Source organism: Opisthorchis viverrini (genome assembly GCF_000715545.1).
Source record: "Opisthorchis viverrini unplaced genomic scaffold opera_v5_211, whole genome shotgun sequence".
NCBI lineage: Eukaryota > Metazoa > Platyhelminthes > Trematoda > Opisthorchiida > Opisthorchiidae > Opisthorchis > Opisthorchis viverrini.
In genome coordinates, this window is record NW_008751861.1 from 942,129 (window position 1) to 964,350 (window position 22,222).

General features: G+C 45.5%; 2 protein-coding genes across 2 annotated transcripts in view; one reads left to right on the top strand and one right to left on the bottom strand.

The window, feature by feature from the left end:
* The window catches only part of T265_08184 (hypothetical protein), a gene marked incomplete at both ends in the record, with an annotated part of 36,100 nt that extends 21,127 nt beyond the window's left edge, over positions 1–14,973 (bottom strand). The window contains one exon of the mRNA XM_009173909.1: positions 14,797–14,973. Coding sequence (XP_009172173.1) covers positions 14,797–14,973 — 177 coding nt within the window. The remainder of the gene's footprint in view (positions 1–14,796) is intronic.
* T265_08185 (hypothetical protein) overlaps positions 1–16,112 on the top strand; it is a gene marked incomplete at both ends in the record, with an annotated part of 24,581 nt that extends 8,469 nt beyond the window's left edge. Inside the window, 5 exons of the mRNA XM_009173910.1 lie at positions 1,010–1,201; positions 4,878–5,184; positions 7,394–7,454; positions 10,812–11,069; positions 15,426–16,112. Of these exons, the coding sequence (XP_009172174.1) occupies positions 1,010–1,201; positions 4,878–5,184; positions 7,394–7,454; positions 10,812–11,069; positions 15,426–15,467 (860 nt within the window). The remainder of the gene's footprint in view (positions 1–1,009; positions 1,202–4,877; positions 5,185–7,393; positions 7,455–10,811; positions 11,070–15,425) is intronic.
* Positions 16,113–22,222: the final 6,110 nt, after the last annotated feature.

Below are 22,222 nucleotides of genomic sequence, written 5' to 3' on the forward strand. Positions count from 1 at the left end.
TCCTTAAGCAAAACCGTACACTCTTTCACTGTCTTGTTTGTCAAACCTTTAAAGGAAAGGCCCAAGGTGGCTTACCTCAACTGGATCCTATTTCCCGATCTGGGCAACCATCGCCATAATCATCTTCCGCTTGTCGTACAGTGGTCATATCTGCCACAGTTTTGATCACCAATGATTTCGGGAGGTAGGGATAGGTAGCTATGCATTAGAGGCGATAGCTTATATAGTTAGTTTATGGATAGGGAGGTGTCAGTAAAATTTTCAATGAGGATTTCCGGAGGAGAAACTATGCATTAAAGTCAACAGCATGAACACATGCGCACCATTGAGTGTGCAACTTGGGCAAGTCTGTCAATGTCCCTAGCCATGGATGTGTTCTGTCTCGGGGTCTCCATCCAGGTAAACGGCAACGATCAGCACAGCTAAGTTTGCTAGTAATTGACTTCATACTTCGTTGCCAGGTCATTGCTTGACCTCCTCTGGCTCGTTTCCATCCTTCGCGTGGTTGTGCGAAAATGGCTGTTCGACGAGGTCGGCCAACCAGAATACGGAACATGTGACCAATCCAGTGCAACCTATAGAGTGTGATCAGTCCATCTTTCGTGTGCGAGTTATTTCTTCCGAAACCTATTCGATGTACTTCAGCATTGCTTATCCAGTGTTCCTACCATACTCGGGCAGTGGTCCGAAGACATCGACGGCCAAACACAAAGTTTTTTAACGTTCCCAGCGCGCAGCCGCCAAGGTTCTAATCCATATAATATGAAGCGCACCGCAACAGTGTAAACTCGACCCCTGACAGATAAGTTGCCATCACGCCTGCGCTGCAGGCGATGCAGTTTCACAAAAACTGGTCTAGTCTTACCAGTCCGGTTAGAAATATCATCTTTGAATAGACCATATACATATGGGTTTCCCTTAACTAGTTGCACTCCATTCTCTTGAGGTTTTAACCATCATTTCTCTTCATCAATGCACTCATCACTTTTTGTATCCTTCCTCTCTTTAGGCATCATATCCTCCCTGCGTCAGCTTATGCTTCATGGCTGGTTGAACAACCGTTGGCGCCTCGTATCTGTCGACTGTGATCACTTTGCTTCAGAGGCATGGGAGGAAAGCTTTGTCTGTTGCTACAGAAATGCGCAGTGCATACTATCCTCCTTGTTTCGTCTGCCTGATTTTCGAAAGCGCTTGTTTGGAGGTGAGTTGTTTGGATGCTCCCCACTTCTTCCGACAGGCATTATGTGTGGTCAAGGGATGTAAGGCGATACATCTAGCGACAGGAAACACCGTAGTGCATGATTTCCTCTCTGCAAAGCTTCTGATTGCAGGTTTTCACTTAATTTTGTCACCGGATTGAATGAGCCATGGTTTGATGGAATTCTGAGTGGTTTAGTCTAACCAATCCCCGTGAAAGAGCATGTGATATTCTCGTTTGAACATCCTCCTTTCGTAGCCGAATTATTGTGGTTAGTCGACATCAAACCGGGGAACCAGTGAACTCAAGTTTGCCTCTACTCGAGCTGTTCAGCAGTGCTGGGATCTGAACTCCGAAGCCTGACATCCGAGTTGACCGGCTCAACACGACTCAACGTACGCATGCATTACCACCTGGGTGCAGGCAAACGTTTTTATGCAAGTGAGATATCGGAAATTGAAACCCCAGCATGCTCAGGGATATGCATTGCCGGTTAACTCTAGTCATAACAAAATGTGGTCTTTCTGTTTGGTATGGAATATCCAGAAGAATTGGGTCACAATAGGGGAATAACTGGTCAAACAAGAATTAAGTGAATGTGAATTCTCCAAACCACACAACAGCTCACGACAAAATAGGGAGTATTGTGGACAGGGCAGTTCATTACTCAGTGCAAATCACTCATGACTGGGACACCACAACCCGATAAGATGACATCAGGGACTAATGTCCTTTTTGAGCGAGAACTGTCTCACACTTTGGACAGCTCAAGTCGTTACATTACATCATGTGAGAACATGTTCGCTTTCCCACACGTGATTATTCATGTTCGTTCAGGTTTCGCTGATGGAGTGGTGGCAACCTTTCCATCTTGCATGTCAGGAACCCAGAGTTGAATTCCTGACATGATTAAGAGTATACACCGCCGATGATCTCCAGTACAGTTCAGTTACACTTGGACAGTAGGAAGACGCTCCAAACTAGTCATACCTGAAGTGTGTTTGCCGGAAACATCCTATTTGCAACTGGTTCTTTGATCAAACAGCCTACTTAATTGGGATTTATTTGAAAAAAAACATGATAATAGGAAGAAAGAAAGCGTTCAGCTGTAACACCCTTCCTGTGCCTAGCGGCCATGCCACCCGAAGGAAGCACGAGGGCTGGGATATTGCCAGGTTGCCCAAGCCTATACAGGGAAAGTCGAGAGGCGGAGGTCGGATTCGAACCACGGACCTTCCGGTTAGTAAATTCGTGCCCTAACCACTTAGGCCATGTCGCCCCGATATAGAACCACTGTACTTCCGATCTCAGTGAAATACTCGCAAGAGCCCCGGACTTCTTCCGGTTATGAACATTCTGCATGAATTTTTCAGGATAGATCAGCTTTCACATTTTCTGCTTTTTAAAATCCGGTAATGCGTTCAATTTTAAAAGATTTCTTGTAAAATTATTATTGTGTTGGAGCATAAATTTAAGATAGGGCTCCCGTTATATCATACTACATATGGGGCTAATGACGTCATAATATAAAGTTAATGTGGGGTCACTGAGACCTCACTGAGCGGTGAATGCCCGAAGTTACTTAGCGGAGGGTCCGTTGTTCGAACCCAACTCCTGTGTTGGTGCGGGTAACCTGACGGTATCTGAGCCCTAGGGCTTCCTTTGGGTAGCATAGCAGCTAGACACCCGAAGATGTTACAGATAAGTGATTGGTGTTATCTTTTCAATAGATCTTTCATCCTGTCATCGAAGTCTATCTATCCTGAAAAGCCGAGAAGCAATGTATAGCCGTTCCGCCTTTGTTGGGAATAATGTCACGAAACTTGCGACTTTCTGGCCAGTAGTTGGACACTTAACCGTTTGGATACGACTGGCTCGTCTGCAATGGGATTAACTCTCACTTAGACAGGACCTAGCGCCCTTTTTACTATAAGGTTAATGAAAACTGTCCACCATGGCTTTTTTATTGCGAGAAATACATGTGCTTATTCGTGAGCTATGTACTGTTCGACCATAATTCCACGAATTTATCCTTACTGGTTAGCGTGGCATATTTTGCACAATCATGTCTCCAGGACAATTCGATACTCTACTTTTTACACACATCTTATCTATTGCCTGGGTCAGTCATCAAATGGAACAAATTACCTATGACATTGGGTGCAAACACGCACACACACACACACACCGCTATTCACATGTTGATTCATTTTGCACCAGTGATTTGGAGTGCGTCCTCATTTACATTTTTCGTTGCTCTTATGGGATGCACAACACGGCCAAACTTGTGAAAGAGCGAGTCAAATGACTTTGTCTTGCCTATGCGAAAAAATAGCCAAGTAACACTATCAAACGCACTCTTATCATCGTCATCATCACTGTCAGCTGTAATAGCCGCGTACTTGTCGGACATTGGTTGTAGCTGCAACAGTTTCGTTCACCGATGATTTGTGGAGGTGCGGTAGGTAGCTGCGCATTTGAGACGGGAGCTGATAAATTGGTGCGTAAATAAAACACTGTCAATGGACTTTTAAGTGAGGAAGTTGGAAAGGGAGCTGTGCATTGAAGGCAATAACTTGGATGCGTGAGCGCCACTGAGAGCACGACTGGACCATGTCTGACAATGTCTCCAACCATTGATTCGGTCCGTCTCGGGGTCCCTATACAGGAAGACGGCAATGACCAGCGCAGCTGAGTTTGCTGGTAACGGCCTTTATACTTCGCTGCCAAGTCATTGTTTGGCCGCCTCTGGCTCGTCTCCACCCTTCATGTGGTTTTGCGAAAAGAGCCCTTCGAGGAGGCCGGTCATCTGGTATACTCAGCACATGGCCAAGCCAGCGCAATCTCTGCAATGTGATCAGTTCATCTATCGAGAGTGAGTTATTTCTCCCGAATACCATTCGACGAGAAACGTGGATAAAAGTGATCCGACTGGCTAAGGCCCGTGGATTATGTAAAATTGCGTGGGTATTTTAGTCTAAAAGTTGCAAATCATTCCGTGCTTCGAGATATACATGCCATTCAAGCTCGCCTCCATTATCACTTTCGTTCACGCACCATCACGTGATTCGGATGCGGTGTGTGTGTTGACACTAGCTCAGTGTTCAACGTTTGATTATTCTCTTTTCGTCAACAAACTCGATAGCAGTTTCCTTGTAACGAGGGTCTGAAACTCAGGAAGGGTGCACTTTACTTTTTTCAGCTAACAGAGTTGTCCCAAGTTGGGATACAACGATTTCTCATTTTAGGTCACACGATCGCTTGTAGTTTTGGCATGCTAATGGACTCAAGCCTGTGAATGTACCGGAAAGACTGTCCTACCAGCTCTAGTTTTGTTAGTCAGACGAAGGCCTGCTGAGATCCAGAGAAACGCAGCTACACAAGGTTTTCCATTCTTCGGAACTGGGTGTTTATCGGATCATTGGGACAGCAGACGGGAACTCCTAGCCAGATAGGTCGGGTGAATAGTTGGATGAATAACTTGACTGTTCACCAACAATCTGGTTGTTTGGGTCCTTAGCTGGTAATATCAAGTGTCCTTTCCGTATTTCATGGAAATGTGTACTTTTGAATGTGCATCCGGTGGCTTCAGAGGCATCCATTTCGTCTACAGTTTTTTTACGATTCCCTCCGTGCTTTTAGCCTGGGCTCAATGTTGATGTTTTTGTTGCACTCCTAGCCCTGTCAGCCATGCCCTCCGTGTGGAAACTTCAAGCTCTTTTGGAATCTGCCTGGACGCTTGGTTTTGATCCGGTTGGTGCATCGCAGTTGGCTTCCGCTCTCAGATCATCGGGTTTTCGGACGACGGATCCATCACAACCTTACGGCGCAGCGCAGTCTACAGACGAAAGAAATCTGGTTGGCTTAGTGGATAGTACGGCATGGTTGGGTGCCTCTGATCTAGTCAGCCTTTTCGGGTCGATTGGTGTTCGATGTTCCTTGCTCGAATGTCGAGCACCGTCTGGACCAAACGATTCCCATCCGAGGTACTTTATTCCAGTTGAATCATCTCGATATTATGCCTGAGTGGGTGTGCGCACACCAGTCAGTTGTTCTGTTCATCGTCTGAGTTTATCCGTTTGCCGGAATATTTTACAATTCCATCTTTAGTGACTATTTGACGGTGGACGTTAGTTCCCAACTTGTAACGTCAAATTGACAGAATGACACATAAGATTGGGTCCTATTTTAAGTTATTTGTACGCAACAACCAGCTAGGTGTGTACGTTAGCTGTTACCAATTGGCTGGATGTCTAATGAATTGTTAATAGTCTGTGATGCCCTATCTGATACGACGTTGATCTGTCAACTGACGCATTTACTGCGCTTCGATGAGAAGGTCTCCGGTCCTCCTCGTCTAGCTGTTGGGTGATATGATCCGATGGCGATCATCTGGGGAGCAAATTAGCGATTTCGGCAGATGAGGTCAAGTCTAAGTCTAGCCACCTAGACAAGTAATCCCTTCTAGGTGCTTTCACTTGTTTGTGTATTTTAAGTGTCCCAACGACCTAAACCAAGGGATTGCTTAAGATGTGGCCCGAACAAACTTCCAACCGTGGTAGACCGGATTACCCAAGTAAGATTTGCTTGCATATCGTTCCCTTCTGGTGGGATTGGTCGTATTTCCAGACCCTAGTGTGACAGCTTGGTTGAACATTCCTTCATTATTGCTGTGTGTTGGACTGCCATATCCAGACCTTGTGCTTGTCTTTGAACACTTCGTACTTTTTCATGTCGTATGCCAACAACCATAAAATAGATCAGTTACAAAGAACGCCAGCTGTTCGCATTGAGGATAGGAGAAAATGCCTTTCGTGAAATATACGAGGAAGTGCTAGTTTGCCACTGTCTTGCAATTTCTTCAGCTTGACCCATCATATAGACTATTTCTGTCGTCCACGAGAACCATCGCCGTGGTAGAAGATGGTGGGACACTTTAAAAAGGCTGGATTGGCATCACTTATTTGTATTTCTGCAACCTAAAATAGAGGACAGTGCTTGAATCAGCACTTCACAACCTCAAGCGTTGAGCTGAGGACAATTTTGCCTTTATGTTTTCGGCATAGGAAGAGCACATCTCACTGATACGGTGTAACGTTGGCAGTTAGTATGCTTTGAAGTACGCTCCCTCACACAGAGACAGATCTCCAACGCTTTAATGATTTTTTCACACGATAAGAGTGTTTACCACAATTTGAGCTCAGTCGTGTTGCACCCGGACTTGCTCATACTGTCGCCATGATTATCCCTGAGTATCACCCCCTACAAGTAGCAATTCTTTGTTCGCCAAGGGCTTTTCATATAGGGCACAAGACTACCGCATTTGAATGTAGCGCACTGTTGGGAGCGGCTATCTCTTTTGGTCTGCCCTAGACTGTAACAACAGTTTTTTTAAAAAAAAACAGATGTAGCGAAATTAACCTCATTGAAGACCGAAAATGTTCTAGACTCTCGCTCCGAATCAATCCGACCTTGTTAGTTTCCAAGACTATGTGGCTTTCGGCATCCGCATTTGCTTTTTCTGTCGATGGTTCAATCTCTGAAAGTGGAGGATAAAAACCCTTATTGTTTTGGTCATATTTATTCTAACATTTTCATCACGGATGAAAACCTACATTGCAGAAGAGGAACAGTTAGGCCTTTTTTCGTTTAGTGTGAATGGTAAAAGCGAAACTAGCTAGTTCGTCAACTGATGGTACAGAACCTGATAGTGACCACAAGATACCAAGAACAACTTGCACATCCGCCCACGAGTTTCAAGCTGTTCACAGACTTTCGTAAACACAACGAGGTTGTTGATAAACATGGTTTCTCGGAATACCTCAGCTGTGCGGTTTTCCATCCCATCCAAGTCTTTAGATTAACAGTTTGTGACTGCTGATCGCAGTTCACGTGATCCCATCCATGTTCGTCCAGTGGGTACCAAAAATGGCGAAAGGCTTCATGTGGCTGAGTTATTTTGGAATTAGCTACATCTGCTAAAATCACGCGGTTGGTCTTTGAACCTACGGCTTGGTTTTCGGAAGGATCCCTAATTGGTTGATGCATCTATCCACTGATAGACTGCCCGACCAAGTCAGCGGTCAGTTCGATCAAAGCACCTAGTAGATCTGTTGTCACAAGTAGTCCCAACACTAGCCACTGTGGCATGTAGGCTTAGTTATAAGCCAAACCAATCGACTATCTTTTTTTCAGATTGCTTGAACATGTCCATTCTTACATTGTCACTGGACGAAGTAGCAGCACTTCCTTGGAGGTAAGTCTCTGTTCCTATCCATGGTTCCAAAATAGCTATGAAACGCCTCTGATTATCACTGCGGGTGATTTTTCCGCTGGATACTTCGAAAGTCATTGATTAGGGACCACATATTCACAGGTAAATTAGTTGGTACAATCTTTCAGCTGTAACACCCTTTCAGTGCTTAGCTGCTATGATACCCGAAACAGGTCGGTACTGTCAGGTTTCTCAGGCCCAGGTAGGAGCAATTGAGATGCCGAGGTTGAGTTCGAATCGCGCACCTTCTGATCATTGAATTCGCGCCTTAACACTGAGCTACAGGTAGGAGCAATTGAGATGCCGAGGTTGAGTTCGAATCGCGCACCTTCTGATCATTGAATTCGCGCCTTAACCACTGAGCTATTTCGATAAATGACATTTTTACCAGACAATGGGATCCAACTATTTTTAGTCCACCTCAGTGATAACTAGCGATTGGTAAGCTGTCATACTGTTACATCGTCTGCGTGTTCTTGTGTAGCTGGTATAAGCGATACGTCAGCTTGTGTGTCTACTTGCCTGTTGAGTAGTGTGGAAGAGACCATTTTTGAGTTTTTGGGGCCGATTACCTAAGAGTTCTGTTTTCTTCTGAAGTGGCCACCAGGCTTCTAAAGGTAGTCATTTGCAAATTCACAACACGGCTCGTGAGAAGTGTAACACAAACGGTTGTTTGACCTTCGTTGATTCTTGTGTCTGATATGCGCTGTGAAGCCAAAATGGTGATAAGTCTTGCCACTATCAGCGTCGGTGTCGTCTTACTTCTGACGTCATCCAACTTTACTGCGTCTTGTTACACATGATATTGATTGGATTGAAAGCTGCTCACTTGATAGCTTTCATGAAATCGGCTCAAGTGAATCAGATTCATTTGAGAATGGGTCCAACCGGTCGAAGACGGATTTTCAGCACACCAACGCAAGTTGTCTTGGGCTGTTGATCAGGTCCAGAGGACCTCCTCAGTGTGCCATTGGGTCACTCATCCGCGCACTGACGATGTCTCCCCGCGTGTGACGAAAAGTTTGCAAGCCAATTGTGAAGCTTGGCGAACAGATCAACTGCCACAACAGCCAATTAACCCACCCGAGATACCACTGTTTACACACTTTGGCCGCAAGGCGCCGTATATGTTATTTGTTCCTGAACCTTAGTCCCGCATTGCGACTACTCGATGATAGATGGATGTCGGCACAGGAACCCATTATTGTCGGGAACTCGTGGTTCGGCCTATATGAGCGGTTGGTCTCTTCAAATCATCCGTACGGTATTACAGAATAGGTTAAGTTTGGGATATTCAATGCAGACTTGTTCCATGGTCTTGAAATTCATGAAGACTGTCGGCTACGTTTGCGAATTCGTATTGATCCTTCCGAAAAGTTGCCTTCAGTTAAACACCCTGACGTTATTGACTACGGGAGACTGTCTGGCAGGTCGCAGCGGGTTACACATTCGCTCGGTCTGGTATAAATTGCTCTAGATTCGCTTTCAGTCAATAAAATTATCCTTACGAATGCATCAACGTAATCCCACTAGTAATTAGCGACGACTGAAATCACTCGCCCAAGTTTGATAGTGCAAACGCTGATGATTCATGTCAACCATTTTACACAGAAATCCAACATCGAACTCGAACATGTTTCAGGCAATTTCAAAGCAAATGCTGCAAGCTGCTCAAGGAATGTGACATACCGCCAAGATTAGCAGTGCGCTTTTCGCTCTTCCAGTATTTCACTTCCTTCCCCACATTGGAGTCTATTTTGTGTCGGGCCCTTCAGGTAGTCATTCTTGAGGGAAGCGAATTTGCATGTTACCCATTTTGGATGCAACACTGGGTTTGTTTCTCTTCTGCAGACTTTCTCCGTCGCGATGGTCTTGCAACATGAAGGGCACAGTCGGGTTGTTATTGGTGTAGAGGTGAGTTGCACTTATCATTGATACCACGAAAACTATGGGCATATCATGTGCGAGTCATTTCCTACCACTGAGATCATTGTTGCAAAAATGGCGAGTGTGTGCTTATTGCTAAATGAAATTCACATCCTTGTTAGCACTCTGACGTTACCACTTAGTTCCCGCGTTATTTGTCCGAAAGAAGGGTTTCACGTGCTTCGTCATGCGTTGGATGCATGCATCGATGGTCAGTTTGTAGTTTCATTCCGTAACAAATTTTACCTGGGTGGCAGGGTGTGTATGTATGCGTGTGTGCACGCCTAGAGTGCAAGCAGCGGAACTTCTTTTCCAAGCATAACCAACCCTGGGATGCAAAACAACGCCGTTTACCCTGCTGGTTGCACGGAAATTCTTTTTTTGGGGTGCACTCCCGTGACTTGTTAATCAGTCTGAGTGTGATCCTAATGCATCCCAAATAACTCACTTATCTGTCCCCGCTCGTAACTTTTCAACACATTCTCTCTGGCTGTCGGTGCATGATCCCAACAGGCACTGTGTCTCATTCCCTGGGAGCATTGTTAGGCCCCAGGGCGGGGCTGGAAGCCCACCTTCTTGTCGGGTTCAACTAGTAGTCTGTCATTGTTTTCGAAAAAGTTTGGTGCCTTAACAGTGGGAGAGTTGTATTACCAGTTTCCTCACTTCCAGACGGCCTAGCGTTTCTGTATAGAAGAACTGATATTGACAGAGCCAAAAGTAGTACTTCCAAGGGATGTCATCTGTTGGATGTGATTATGATTACGTGCATTTGCTCGCCCACCTGCGAGAACGCTTATCCGGGTATTGCTGGGCGGTGAAACCCCTTTGGGCGCACACATTGCTGTAAGACACTTAAAACTCATAATTTGGCCCAATATTCTCATTCAAGCTTGACAAACCCTTCCTACGGTGGAGTCACACATGTAGTGTCGTTGAACTCAGCAATGCTATTGTTTGGTGTTAAAAGACACTAGCCCTAATTGTCTGGGGCATCCTTCGGAGCAGTGCTCCTAAAGCATTCCCTGATAGAAGGTCCATTTTGCTAGTTTTTGTGGATGTCAAATGAAGTTTTCATCAGGATAGCCTTAAAGCTGGGTCACAGGGCAACTGATCAAAACTGAAGTATATGTCCTGGTTTGATCGCTCAGTCAGTGGCGCTCGTGTATCAAAGCTATCGCCTTCGGTACGTAGGTAACTGATTCCTGATCTAAGGCTTCGTTGTATGTCCCATACCCTCCCTTTTCCCGGTAATCGAGACTGTAACATCTGGAACCAATGCGCGTATGTTACTCGGTTTATGGTTGCTAAATTGAACGGTCTCCTCTAACTAGAGCTCCTTGGGCCGTTCCCATGAATGGCCTTTGCTTGAAATAGGAATGTAATCAGGCACATTAACCATTCACTTACATCTAGGTGGACGAAGATGAACAGCCGGTCGCCTTGATCGTACTCGATCCAAACGTTCCCGTAGATGCAATGCGTCAAATCGCAAAAGCTGCTGAGTATGCTCGTCAACCGAATGCAAGTGTCAACCTTTCACGTTTGGCCTATTCCACGTACAACTGGATGGATATTCTGGGAAGTTTGCGAGTTGATGTGAACGACCTCAAGCATCCGCAATACCAACTGCTTCAAATCAACGGGCTTATTGAAAATGAGGTGGATTTACAAGTGAGTTTGCTGTTTCCCTATGTGTATTTTAAACCCAGATTACGATTTGATACTCCACAGCTTCCTTACAAAACTACATCATCTAGGCAGCTTTTTTAGTGAAGAAATTGTCACACAAACGGCATGAGTCTTCTTTCTGGGATGTCGTCACCGAAGAAGTTAGTCAACTGCGAGACACATGAAACTGCCTGAGCAAATGCAAGCGAAGCTAAGTGCCTTTAGACGATAACTGCTGGTTAGTGTAGTCCAAATGGCGTAAGGTTCAACTACCAACCAAACGGTCGTGAGTTTCAGTCTCTATGGCAATCGTGCGATGCTTCCTCGATAATAGTTTCGATTGTAAACGTCATTATCACATAAACACTCACATCATATCGATTTAGCCTCGCATGTGTCCCTCTGCCTTGTTGCATGACATCGTTTGTTGGACCAGGTAACGTTTACTTGGTGTGAAGGATCCCATTGCCTTCCCATGCCAGTTGGGATATGCGTATTACCTCATTTCAAATGTTTGAAATTGTCGTCTCCTGATGTGAGTGCGCGAGTCCAACGCTCAACGGATAAAAGGCTTGCTCGGACTCGTACGCAGACACACTCGCCACAAGACACTGTTAAATTTACGCATCCACTTCTAAGCCTGTATTTCAATGACAAACAAATGCATCCATTTGAAATTTCCCCCTTGTTTACTGGAACCTCTTTATCTGAAACAATCGAATGCATTCGCTTTTGTCAAGGACCCGAATACTTGTGCCTACTTGACGCTTGATTTTTACTTGACGGCAGCGTCCGACTCCAAAGAGTGCAAACCGTGATCGGCTCTCGATTCGGTCAAACGTTTTACTTATGACAGTTTGATCTTTTCCGATCCCTAAACAAAGTCGAGAGCCTTCACTCTTCTAAATCCACTCAAATCACATTTAGTCTCGCTAGAAAGCAAGTTAACAGCTTCCTGACGCTGCATTCTTAGGGAGCGAAGATAGATCACCAGGTAAACGAAGTATCCAGAGGAGCTTACAAGGCATATTATACTACAGATTGAATCTGAGCCTATCATGAACCTATCTGCTTCTGTCACTCTCCCAGAAGTAACCCATACGTCTTATCACCGACCTCGTGAGACTGGCTGTTAACCCTCAAGAGTAGCTTACCCGTCCGTGATTGATCAACGATTGCTTGCTCTTTTGTCTGCCAGTGTTCATCAAACTGCGCCAACTTGGCTGTCCGAGAATTGACCAGCTACGTGCCATCGGCCACAAGATGAGGCTGGTGGAATCGTCCGGCAATTTAACGGGTGCAAAATCTTTTCAGACCTTTCTTTAAAGATTAATTGACCGAGGCAAGGATTATTAGGCAATTTAACCCATCCTTATATCATCAAAAAGGCGCACATCAAACCTTTAAATTGCCGTTAGCCGCTAACGAAATTCTTTTTATGCCAACTGTAAAGCATGCGAAACTTTATTCCCTGTTTCAAAGCAGTATATGTCCGATGAGACACTATCGTAGCCGTGTGTTCGCACGCACGTGTCTCAAAGGTGGACAGGTAACTCAGTATTATAATTAGAGAATGGATTTTTAGGTCCCTATTCTGAATTTCATCCTTCATAGTTGGACAGCCTTGTTATCGTCATCAGCTGTAAGAACCACTTACTTGCCGTACAGTGGCTCTGGTTGTCACAGTTTCGTTCACCGATGATTTGGGGAGATGGGGTAGATAGCCGCGCATCGGGGTGGTAGCTGATATAATTGGTGCGCAAATACAGGGTTCTCAGTGGATTTTTACTTGTGAGGAGAGCTGTACATTGGAGGCAATAGCTTGGATGTACGGGCGCCTTGGATACTCATTTCATACTTGTTAGGAATCCTCATTAGTGTGCAGCTCCCGAATCTCTGAGATTCGGGTAGAACATCGTTTACCCCATCCCACTGATGAAGCCGTTTGGAGCTCAGGGAGAATTGGAGTAGTCCATTGGAGATGTTCTCATTTTCCTTGAATTTATGCTGCCGGTAATCGGACATTAGACAGATGGATAGAATCACGTGAATAAGGCAGTGAAGGGACGGTTCATGATCGGTGAAACCGCGTGGATCATGGGTTGACTTAATGGCGATTGATATAGCCAGTCGAGTGAAGGAAATAAACACAGTTTCTCAGCCCACATAAATCATTGTAGGTGAGTTGGTAGAGCCATGGACTGTGTTTGGAATACTGAAAACACGAAACTAGGCTAAATTTACGAAAAAAATGGCCAATAGCCGTTGAATTTCAAAAGCACCCTCATCCATCGCTCTATAACAGCTTATACAGTGCTCCTACATGAAAAAAACTGAATGGACAGCTCTAGGAATTTCTCCTTTGCAATAGCTCCTCGACGAGATTGACCTAACATAAGCCAACTGATCATTTTACTCTTCAAACAGAAGCAATACTGAAATGTTCTGTACTATTGCTTCATTGATGTACTTTCATTTCGCGCAGTTTAGGCCGTGAACACGCGGACACACCATCCCGTCACACCGTGCTCCAGTTTGTTGTAATTATCTCCTGTAAGAGGATAAATCAGTAAACTCGTTAAATTCGTTTGGCCGGTAATTAATTTGGCTGTCAGCGGTTGGTTTAGCTGCGTGAGTCGCATTCTAGCTATTTACCACCGTCTCAGTGCGCCATGTGTATGGTACCGTCTTTACTGGTAAAGGATGGTAAAGATGGCTTTTTCAAAATCCCCCGAAGATGCTCTCTGAGGACAGAACCAGATAGCTCGACTGGCCTATGATATTAGATCCGGTGCGATAGGAAAAATTTCTCTTCTGTCAGTTACGCTCCCCAGTGTAATGTTGGTTTCCTCAAAGGACAAACCCCACGTGACTCTGTCTCTTGCGATGTTGGGTTTGTCACTATTCGTCAGAATTCCAAACCTACTGCGTAGCGAATATGTGTGCTATCCGTACTAACCAACTGTGTCCATTAATTACACATGGTCCCACTGACATTCGGTCAACCAGTGGTCCGCACTGAATATCTAAAGTTCCCGTGACTGAATCACTGAAGCAGTCTTGTCTACTAGTCTGATATCCGTCTAGCAACACAAAGATTTGGAATAAATGATAGCCCGTACAGCAACGGGCTACATCGCATTCCCCTGGATTCGCAACATTCCCTTTTTCTAGCTGAATACTACGGTTGGTTGATAATCAGTGTAATGAAAGGGGACCGGGATCTACTTATTTATGGTTGCTAGAGAATTCTTGATAGCCTACCACCGCTTTCGCCTATCTGCAGGCCCACCAGGTATATGGTCTTATCTCGGTCATGAGTGCATCAGTCGAATGTACAATCGACTTAACTTAAGTGTTATGTTTTCAATCCCCGACGTTGGACGTGAGTATGATGTATACTTTGAGTGCGCATACTAATTGTTCAGTTAAAATCCACTGACCGATTTTGATACCTTGATCATGAGGTTGAGGATATCGGTTGCATCCTCAAACCGCGAAATACCATTCCATGACTGTTTACACAACACAATGTCGCACCAAACCACCCGAGATTCTGTGGGAGAACTACACCACTGCGTCACATCACCAATGGTTGTGGACCCTAAGGGAAGAGAACGCTGCGCTTGACCATCAGTTTCCACGAGGTCGCCTCACCACCTGATACCGCACTCGTTGTACCCGCTACAACTGCTATGCAAACCTCAGCATCTTTTTGACTCCGACTCACTACATTAGCATCATCAGCATAATTATCATAGGTGACAACGTCGTTGTAGGACACCAGTGCTTCACTCATTATCACCGGCATCATTTTCATCACTGCAGTATCTCCACAGAAGGCGTCATCATCATCGACAGCATGACATCGGTGTTCAACACCGATGCTTCGCTGGCGTACAACCATGATTTGTTTGCGAAGAGAAGAATAAAGGTGAACTGAAAAGGACTTCGTGCTAGCTTACTACAATCATTCCGAGGTGTCTACACCTCCAGGCACTCATTCAGGCAATCTAGATAGCAACTGACAACAAGATTGCCACTGACGTCGGTTGGAAGCCATATTTTGCAGCGTTTCCAACCAGGCGCAGTGAGGATCACACGGGCCCCATCCCGGAAGGCGAGTAGCACCGACAACACCCAAACGCTTTGTAATCTCCTTCATACCCCTCTGCCAGGGTTAGCGTCCTCCACAGATGGGAGACTTCTAGGGATTCTCGCGTCCCATTTTTCAGGCCTGCTATGGGCTTGTGTGTTGTGTGTAGTATGGTCTGGACTGCTGTGATGTGACTCCTTTGTCCTGACGTAATATTTTCCGTCCTTACCTGCTCATTTCATATTCCCTATACAACCATGCAGGATGCCATGACTCCGGAAAATGTCACGATCGCCATTTCCTAGGCTGAAATTAGACCACTGTACAACCATACAATGGATCCCGATCATCAGGGCGACTACACTTTCGTACGGAGGAGCTCCAACCTCGCTCGAAAGAATCAGCCTATTGAATCCGGAATCTGACGTTTATGTGATTCATCGAACGCTGTAGACATTTTTCAGAGCGGTGAATTTCTTCACGATTTTCTTTCATGTTGTCAGCTACTTTTTGCTCAGTTTTCGTCGTTCCATTGATTTTATTTTGTGCTTTATCAGTCTTTATTGGTGGTGAGCACAATGTTCTTCAGTTCGACATGTATATACACGAAATTAGGTGCTTGCTTGAATATTTTCAGTGCTCTTTCGTGCACCTAGTCGCCTTATTTATTACATACCATATAGCCCTGCCATGTGTTTCTTGGATTCGATCACGTGCTCTCAGTTTGATCTGGGTGATCGAGATCAATGATCGTTGTCAGTTGCAGGATTTCTTCCGGAAACGTTTGGCTCACAGTGAAACCGAGTCGTGTTCCGCTCGTGTTGTTTTCAAATTCCCGTTTCTTCTAGCGGCGTCTGAACCAACTACTGTGAACTGCTTTGCTCTTGGCAGCTTTCTCAGTGCCCTCTGATACTACACTGTGTTCGTTACCGATAACGCTTCAGACTGACCTACCGTGGTTCAAACCGAACCGTCAATAATTTGACTTCTCCTACTGATATCTAAGCCACTTAAAAGTACTTCGGTCGTTGTTTTTTCTAAGGTTTCAGTTGCTGCCGAACACCGAATCAGCGCCAAAACTGGTCAGAAACATCACGTGCGCTGTTCCTCTGTGTGGCTGTTGGTCAGGTGGCGGTTGATCTATCCATCGCGACTGGTAATTGGTTTGTAAACGTCTCTTCACCATCATTGGGGACATTGTCAATGCGTAACTGAGGTCATTCTTCCATTTCTGCTCGCGTTTATATGAGTTCTGAAGGGCAGCTAGTAACTGCGATTTGATTAGTTGTTGGTATTGTATAATTTGGGCGTTGGGTCGCGTCGTGCCCCGATTGTTTGGCCCGCGGTTGGTTGGTTGAGTACCTTCATTCCAGTAGGTTCGTTCCTTTATTCTGATCGGTGCATTTTGCCTTTTTGTATGTTAGCTCCAGGTGCGCTTTCGGTCATTGAATCGGTCGATAGAGCACCTTCTATTTTCCGTCGTTTCTCTTTGATTTGTTTGGCCAGTTCTTCATTCCTGATGTGATGTGGTTCTTAACCAGTCCGTGAGATAACTCGATGCGACTTCCACTTGTTGTTCATTTGGCTTGGGTGTGCATTCCCGTAGTTGCGATTTTATCCGGAGTTTTGTTTCCTCATAGTGGATTCTATTGATTTTTTCAGGACGAGTTGGCTCAAGTGGTTAGAGCGCGAATTTACTGACCGCAAGGTCTGTGGTTCGAATCCGACCTCTGCCTCTCGACTTCCCCTGTCTAGGCATGGCCAACCTGGCAGTATCCCAGCCCTCGTGCAAACTTCGGGTGGCATGGCAGTCAGGCACCGGAAGGGTGCTACGACTAAACGACTGATATTTTCGGTGGTTTCGCATTCGGATGCTTCGAACTTCTGTGTTCCTGAGAACGATATAGATTGGATCGATTTTCAGTGTGCCTGTCGATGGCTTTTGCAGTTGAATACCACGCCTCCATGAATTCAAGTTTGTTTTTCGTTCTTGCTGGGGCTAGTATATAGACACTGTCCCAGTTGAGTTTATTTTCTTCCTGATATTCTTGCACAGAGTCGAGCGAGCATTGGTGATATTGTTTGGCGGCAAGTTGGTGTTCGTGCATTCTGGTGGATAGTTCTCTTCTTGTTTATCCTGTTTTCACAGTCCTTCCGTTGAATTTTATACGTAGCACCGTTCTCCTTTAGTTTTGATAGTGCTTTCCCAAATTGTCCGTAGATTTACATCCTACTTCTATGTCATGTTGTAGCCGTCTTGCGGTCGTCTCCGAGATTGCAATCCGTTTTCCATCGTGTGTTGTTGAGTTGATCGGGCTACGTTTTTTCCAAGACCTTCAAATTAAGTTTCTCGGAAGGCCCTGTTTGGAGGTTTTTCTTCAGGTTTGGATTCCGTGATGTGTTAATTTCAGTCCGCTTAAAGAGTGTCCGGGTGCATTCTCGCTTGTGGTAACCAGAGTTGTTGCTGCGGCAGTACATGACTCGTCGCAAAATTTGCAATGCAACCGGGTGCGAGATTATTGGACCACAATTCAACCTAAATCCCAGAGTTATTGAACAAACTACGTACTACCGAGTCCCCAAACTTACTGTCACGTCGAAGTCACTAACCCCTTTTCGGAAGCTATATAAACTCGAGTAGAAACGGAGGAATCACCTACCCAACCACGTACTCACGATGCCCCCACGCATGGTGAAGAGACGGCGGACAAATCAACCACCACCGATCAGCGGCCAATTGACTCATCCGAACTACCGGAATTTAGGCATCTGTCGTTGGTTTGTTCGCTGAACCGGGTAATTCGGTGGAGGACGTTTCATCGCCAGTCGAGCTGACATTCTCAGTGTATTGTGTAGCGAACTCGTTTAGTCTGTCTGTGATAGTACACTGGTTGCGTGTATGTCCCAATATAGCACGCCTTCGTTAACACTTAAATTATGCCACGGTCATCCCTTCATCGGGGCACTTAGAAACCCAAATCTCAGCCTTTCTATGGTGTATTTTGCACCCACAATATGTAATTTGCTGTAGCAAGAGACCAAAGCTGGACAATTTGGCTGTAAACGTCTCATCACCACTTGAGGTGATATCATCAGTGGGCTGTTAGGGTGAGTAATGGCGAGTCGGTAGTTGTGCGTTGAGTAGTGTTTGTGTGTGCGTTGAAATATGTGCTGCTAGCCGGGGCTGACTTATCACGATTAGTTGTTTGATCGGGCGGAGAGGCCAAGCTCAAAGGTCACGTGGTCGTCGACCAATCAAGAGACAGTTTAACAGACCAACCAGTTTAACCTTCCGACAAAACAACCAACCGTGATTGAGGGTCAGCCCCGGCTAGCATCACGTATGTTTACACACGCAAAACTAAGTAATGTACGACTACTGACCCGTCGTTGCGCATCCTAATAACGCACTGATTATGTCACCTCGATTGTTGACCATCTATTCAATGTAGACTGAATAATTCCTCGAATCAGGGAGTTTCGTCCCTGATGCAGCGCAGTTCGCCAACCCGAGCTCTGCTCATCTGTTAAGAATCAGGGAGTTTCGTCCCTGATGCAGCGTAGTTTGCCAACCCGATCTCTGCTCATCTGTTAAAAGTAGATTAATCAACACCGCAATGCACCTGATATCCATGTTACGTTTCTATTAAGAGTGTTGTAAGAACGAGGGTTATGGTCGGAAGTATGGTCCTATTCTGGTGAAGGCAGTGGATTGGCACTTGTGGTGAGATGGTTCAGTCGTTAGAGAGCGGATTTAATGAACGGAAGTTCCGTGGTTCGAAGCTGACCTTTGTATCTGGACTTCTCCTGTCTAGGCTTGGATAACTTGGCAGTATCCCAGCCGTCGTGCTTGTTTCGGGTGGTATGGCAGTTGGGCACCGAAAGGGTGATACAGCTGAACGATTATTATTTATTATTAGTGGATTGGTAGCAACAGCATCGCCTTTGGCAGCATGACATTAGTGTCCAACACTGGTGCCGTAGCGCAGAAGTCCCACACAGTTTTGTCGAAGTGTGGCCCACTCATGATAATCGGGAATGGAAAAGTGCTTTTTGTTTCAACATATGCTCGATATAAGAACATCAGAAGTGGGCGATGGACAAAATTCTACGCGACCTAGAAAACCGTTTCGTCGATGGACTTCCTATGATATATTCTGTGAATCTGCTTCAATATGTCCTCAAAATACTTCGCTGATATCTTCAGCTATTCCTGACAATCTTTACCAATGGTTCCTTTTAGTTTTACCACGGCCCAGTAAATTAGCCGATTTTCATACATTCTAAACCTCGGCAGCAAAGACAATATCGCCGGTCCCAACCCAGTCGCACTCGGTTTATGCATCATGCTTGCTCTTTTCTGTGTCCGAATAACCGTAGGGCGCTCTAACGAACAGCTAAAGGCATTGGATGTCGAAAAAATAAGTTTAGGGGCTTGGTACTTAAACGACTTCACTGACTGTCTCTTTCTAGCTCAAATTTGTGTGGTCGGCGACGCTTTGTCAGGAACAAGGATTCCCCGTCACTCCCACATGATGCTCAGATTTGCTTATCACGATGCATTTCTTCGTATTTTCTTACGACACGGGGTGTTCTTGCACTAACTCCATACCCCTTTCTTCACTGCGGCATTATTTCCTGGTTGTTTTTTATGGGAACTAAGCGCCAGTATGCATGGCTCTCAGTCACGATGATACTGTTCGCACCACCCTGTATGCCAGTTGAAACAAGTCCTTGTGCTAGCGCTCGCTGGAGGGATAGAATTCTCTTTCCCCATTCACTGTGCAAAGCGGCTGAACAGAAACAAACTCACTCATCGAATCAGTCCATTGTGAGAAAACTACGATGCTCCAAAAGTATTTGCCGAACTTTTCTCCCGCCCAGCTATGTGTATGAATACGACCGCTGTGAGCTATGAGAAGAGGTAGCTCAGTGGTTAGTGCCCGAACTTACTGTCCAGAGAGTCCGTGGTTCGAACCCAACCTCTGCATCCCGACTGCTCTTTTGTAGGCTTCGGCAGTATCTCATTACTCGTGCTTCCTTAGACATAGCGTTGCAGCAAGAGTGTTTTACTTTTAGACCTGTAGGAGTGGGCGACGTTTGTTATTGGTCGCGTGCGGTCGGGTGGAATGAATGTGATAGGAGGCCGGCACGCTTTCTGTAGATCTTGCTGCACAGACTGACGATATTTCTTCAGGGACTTCTTTATCTAACGCTTTGAAAAACAACAGGGAATAACAGGCTTAAAAAAGTGCGAACACTAGTCTCAGTTCCTCCCTTATTCGATTTATCAGTCGTGAACCGCATACAAGCTTATGCTGGTTCAGGTTGCCCTAATGTCTGGATGATGATGATGATGATGATGATGAATGCCTGGATGCCAGGTCAAACTACAGAGTTGAGTCAGATGTCAACTCGAGGTCAACTGCTTGCTTTCGTTCGGACCATCTACCAAGGGATTTTGTATGCCACTTCAAATTCCTGTTGACAAAAGGTTCGCAGAGAGAACGCCATCTCAAGACATTCGAAAACAGCAGCCGATGCACTCAAGTCGGACACGGTTGGACGCCTTCACCCCTGTGTAAGATGCACCTAATTCTCCTTGTACATGACTGAATATGGCACGTGACCGATCTTGGTCGCAAGAATGTGACCATTACTTACTCACCGGAGGAGTCTTACTGCAACACTATGCTCAGAAATGTTTTTTTTCTATATTCTTCGAGGATGTAAATACCACTGAGTATCTTGACCATTTCGGGGACAAGAATTTGCATTTGGCCATCGCTCCTCCATTTTCGCATCACTTTTCCGGTCGCACTTTTCCATGGTTGTATGATAATTTAGCACAAAAGTTTACCATTGCCTTGTTGTCGCCCATGACGATGAAAACCGTCATTCCGGACAAGGGTAGAAATGTCGGTTTCTCATTCTGAATGGGTTCGATAAATCGGGTAAAACTAGACATGTTCGCTTATTGGGAGGTGATGACTCAGGTGTATCCACCGAGCGCTCATAGGGTATCACGCTGGCCTTCTATACGGTCAGAGGTCAGACGCAGGTACGTCCATTAAAATGTACTGGCGGCGGACAACAGGATAAGACCACGGATGACGAATTCGACCACAGGGGCTCGAGTGCCCAAGAGAGTTTTCTAATTGGCTGCCGAGCCAGTCCTGACATTAGTTCAGGAATTCAGGCGTAGAAATACACGACCACTAAAGATTTTAGATAGACCGGAGTCCGGGGCATTCGCTTTTTGGCACGGATAAACCAGAACCACACCGGAACTACAAGACTATCCAAATGAGCGATGTGCATGCAGCTACGTATGTCGGCTGTCACTGGTAGTAATCTCCATCGTGACGGTGCCGGGCCACTGTAAATTCATGCAGATACAGGGAACGTGGCCTATCAGACCTTCCTATCATGCAACTCCCCTTTCTCCTAGTTTCCAAGACTGACTATTTCGAATATGCACATCCTTGTGAGCAAACTTACATGTGCGACACTGTGTGGTTAGGATGTTCCCAATCCCGCGAAAATTAGCTTCTGATATATTTTCATAAAGGAAACTACTCACAAGGTTGCTGAAAACTCCTCGAGAGCTAATGACCGGTTTCGCCCTTCTTGGGGCTCATCAGGTAGGCACAGTCTCCGAGTTTCCGTCAACCTTACGATCTACTTGAACCCAACCTTGTGAGTAGTTTCCTTTATGAAAATATATCAGAAGCTAATTTTCGCGGGATTGGGAACATCCTAACCACACAGTGTCGCACATGTAAGTTTGCTCACAAGGATGTGCATATTCGAAATAGTCAGTCTTGGAAACTAGGAGAAAGGGGAGTTGCATGATAGGAAGGTTTGATAGGCCACGTTCCCTGTATCTGCATGAATTTACAGTGGCCCGGCACCGTCACGATGGAGATTACTACCAGTGACAGCCGACATACGTAGCTGCATGCACATCGCTCATTTGGATAGTCTTGTAGTTCCGGTGTGGTTCTGGTTTATCCGTGCCAAAAAGCGAATGCCCCGGACTCCGGTCTATCTAAAATCT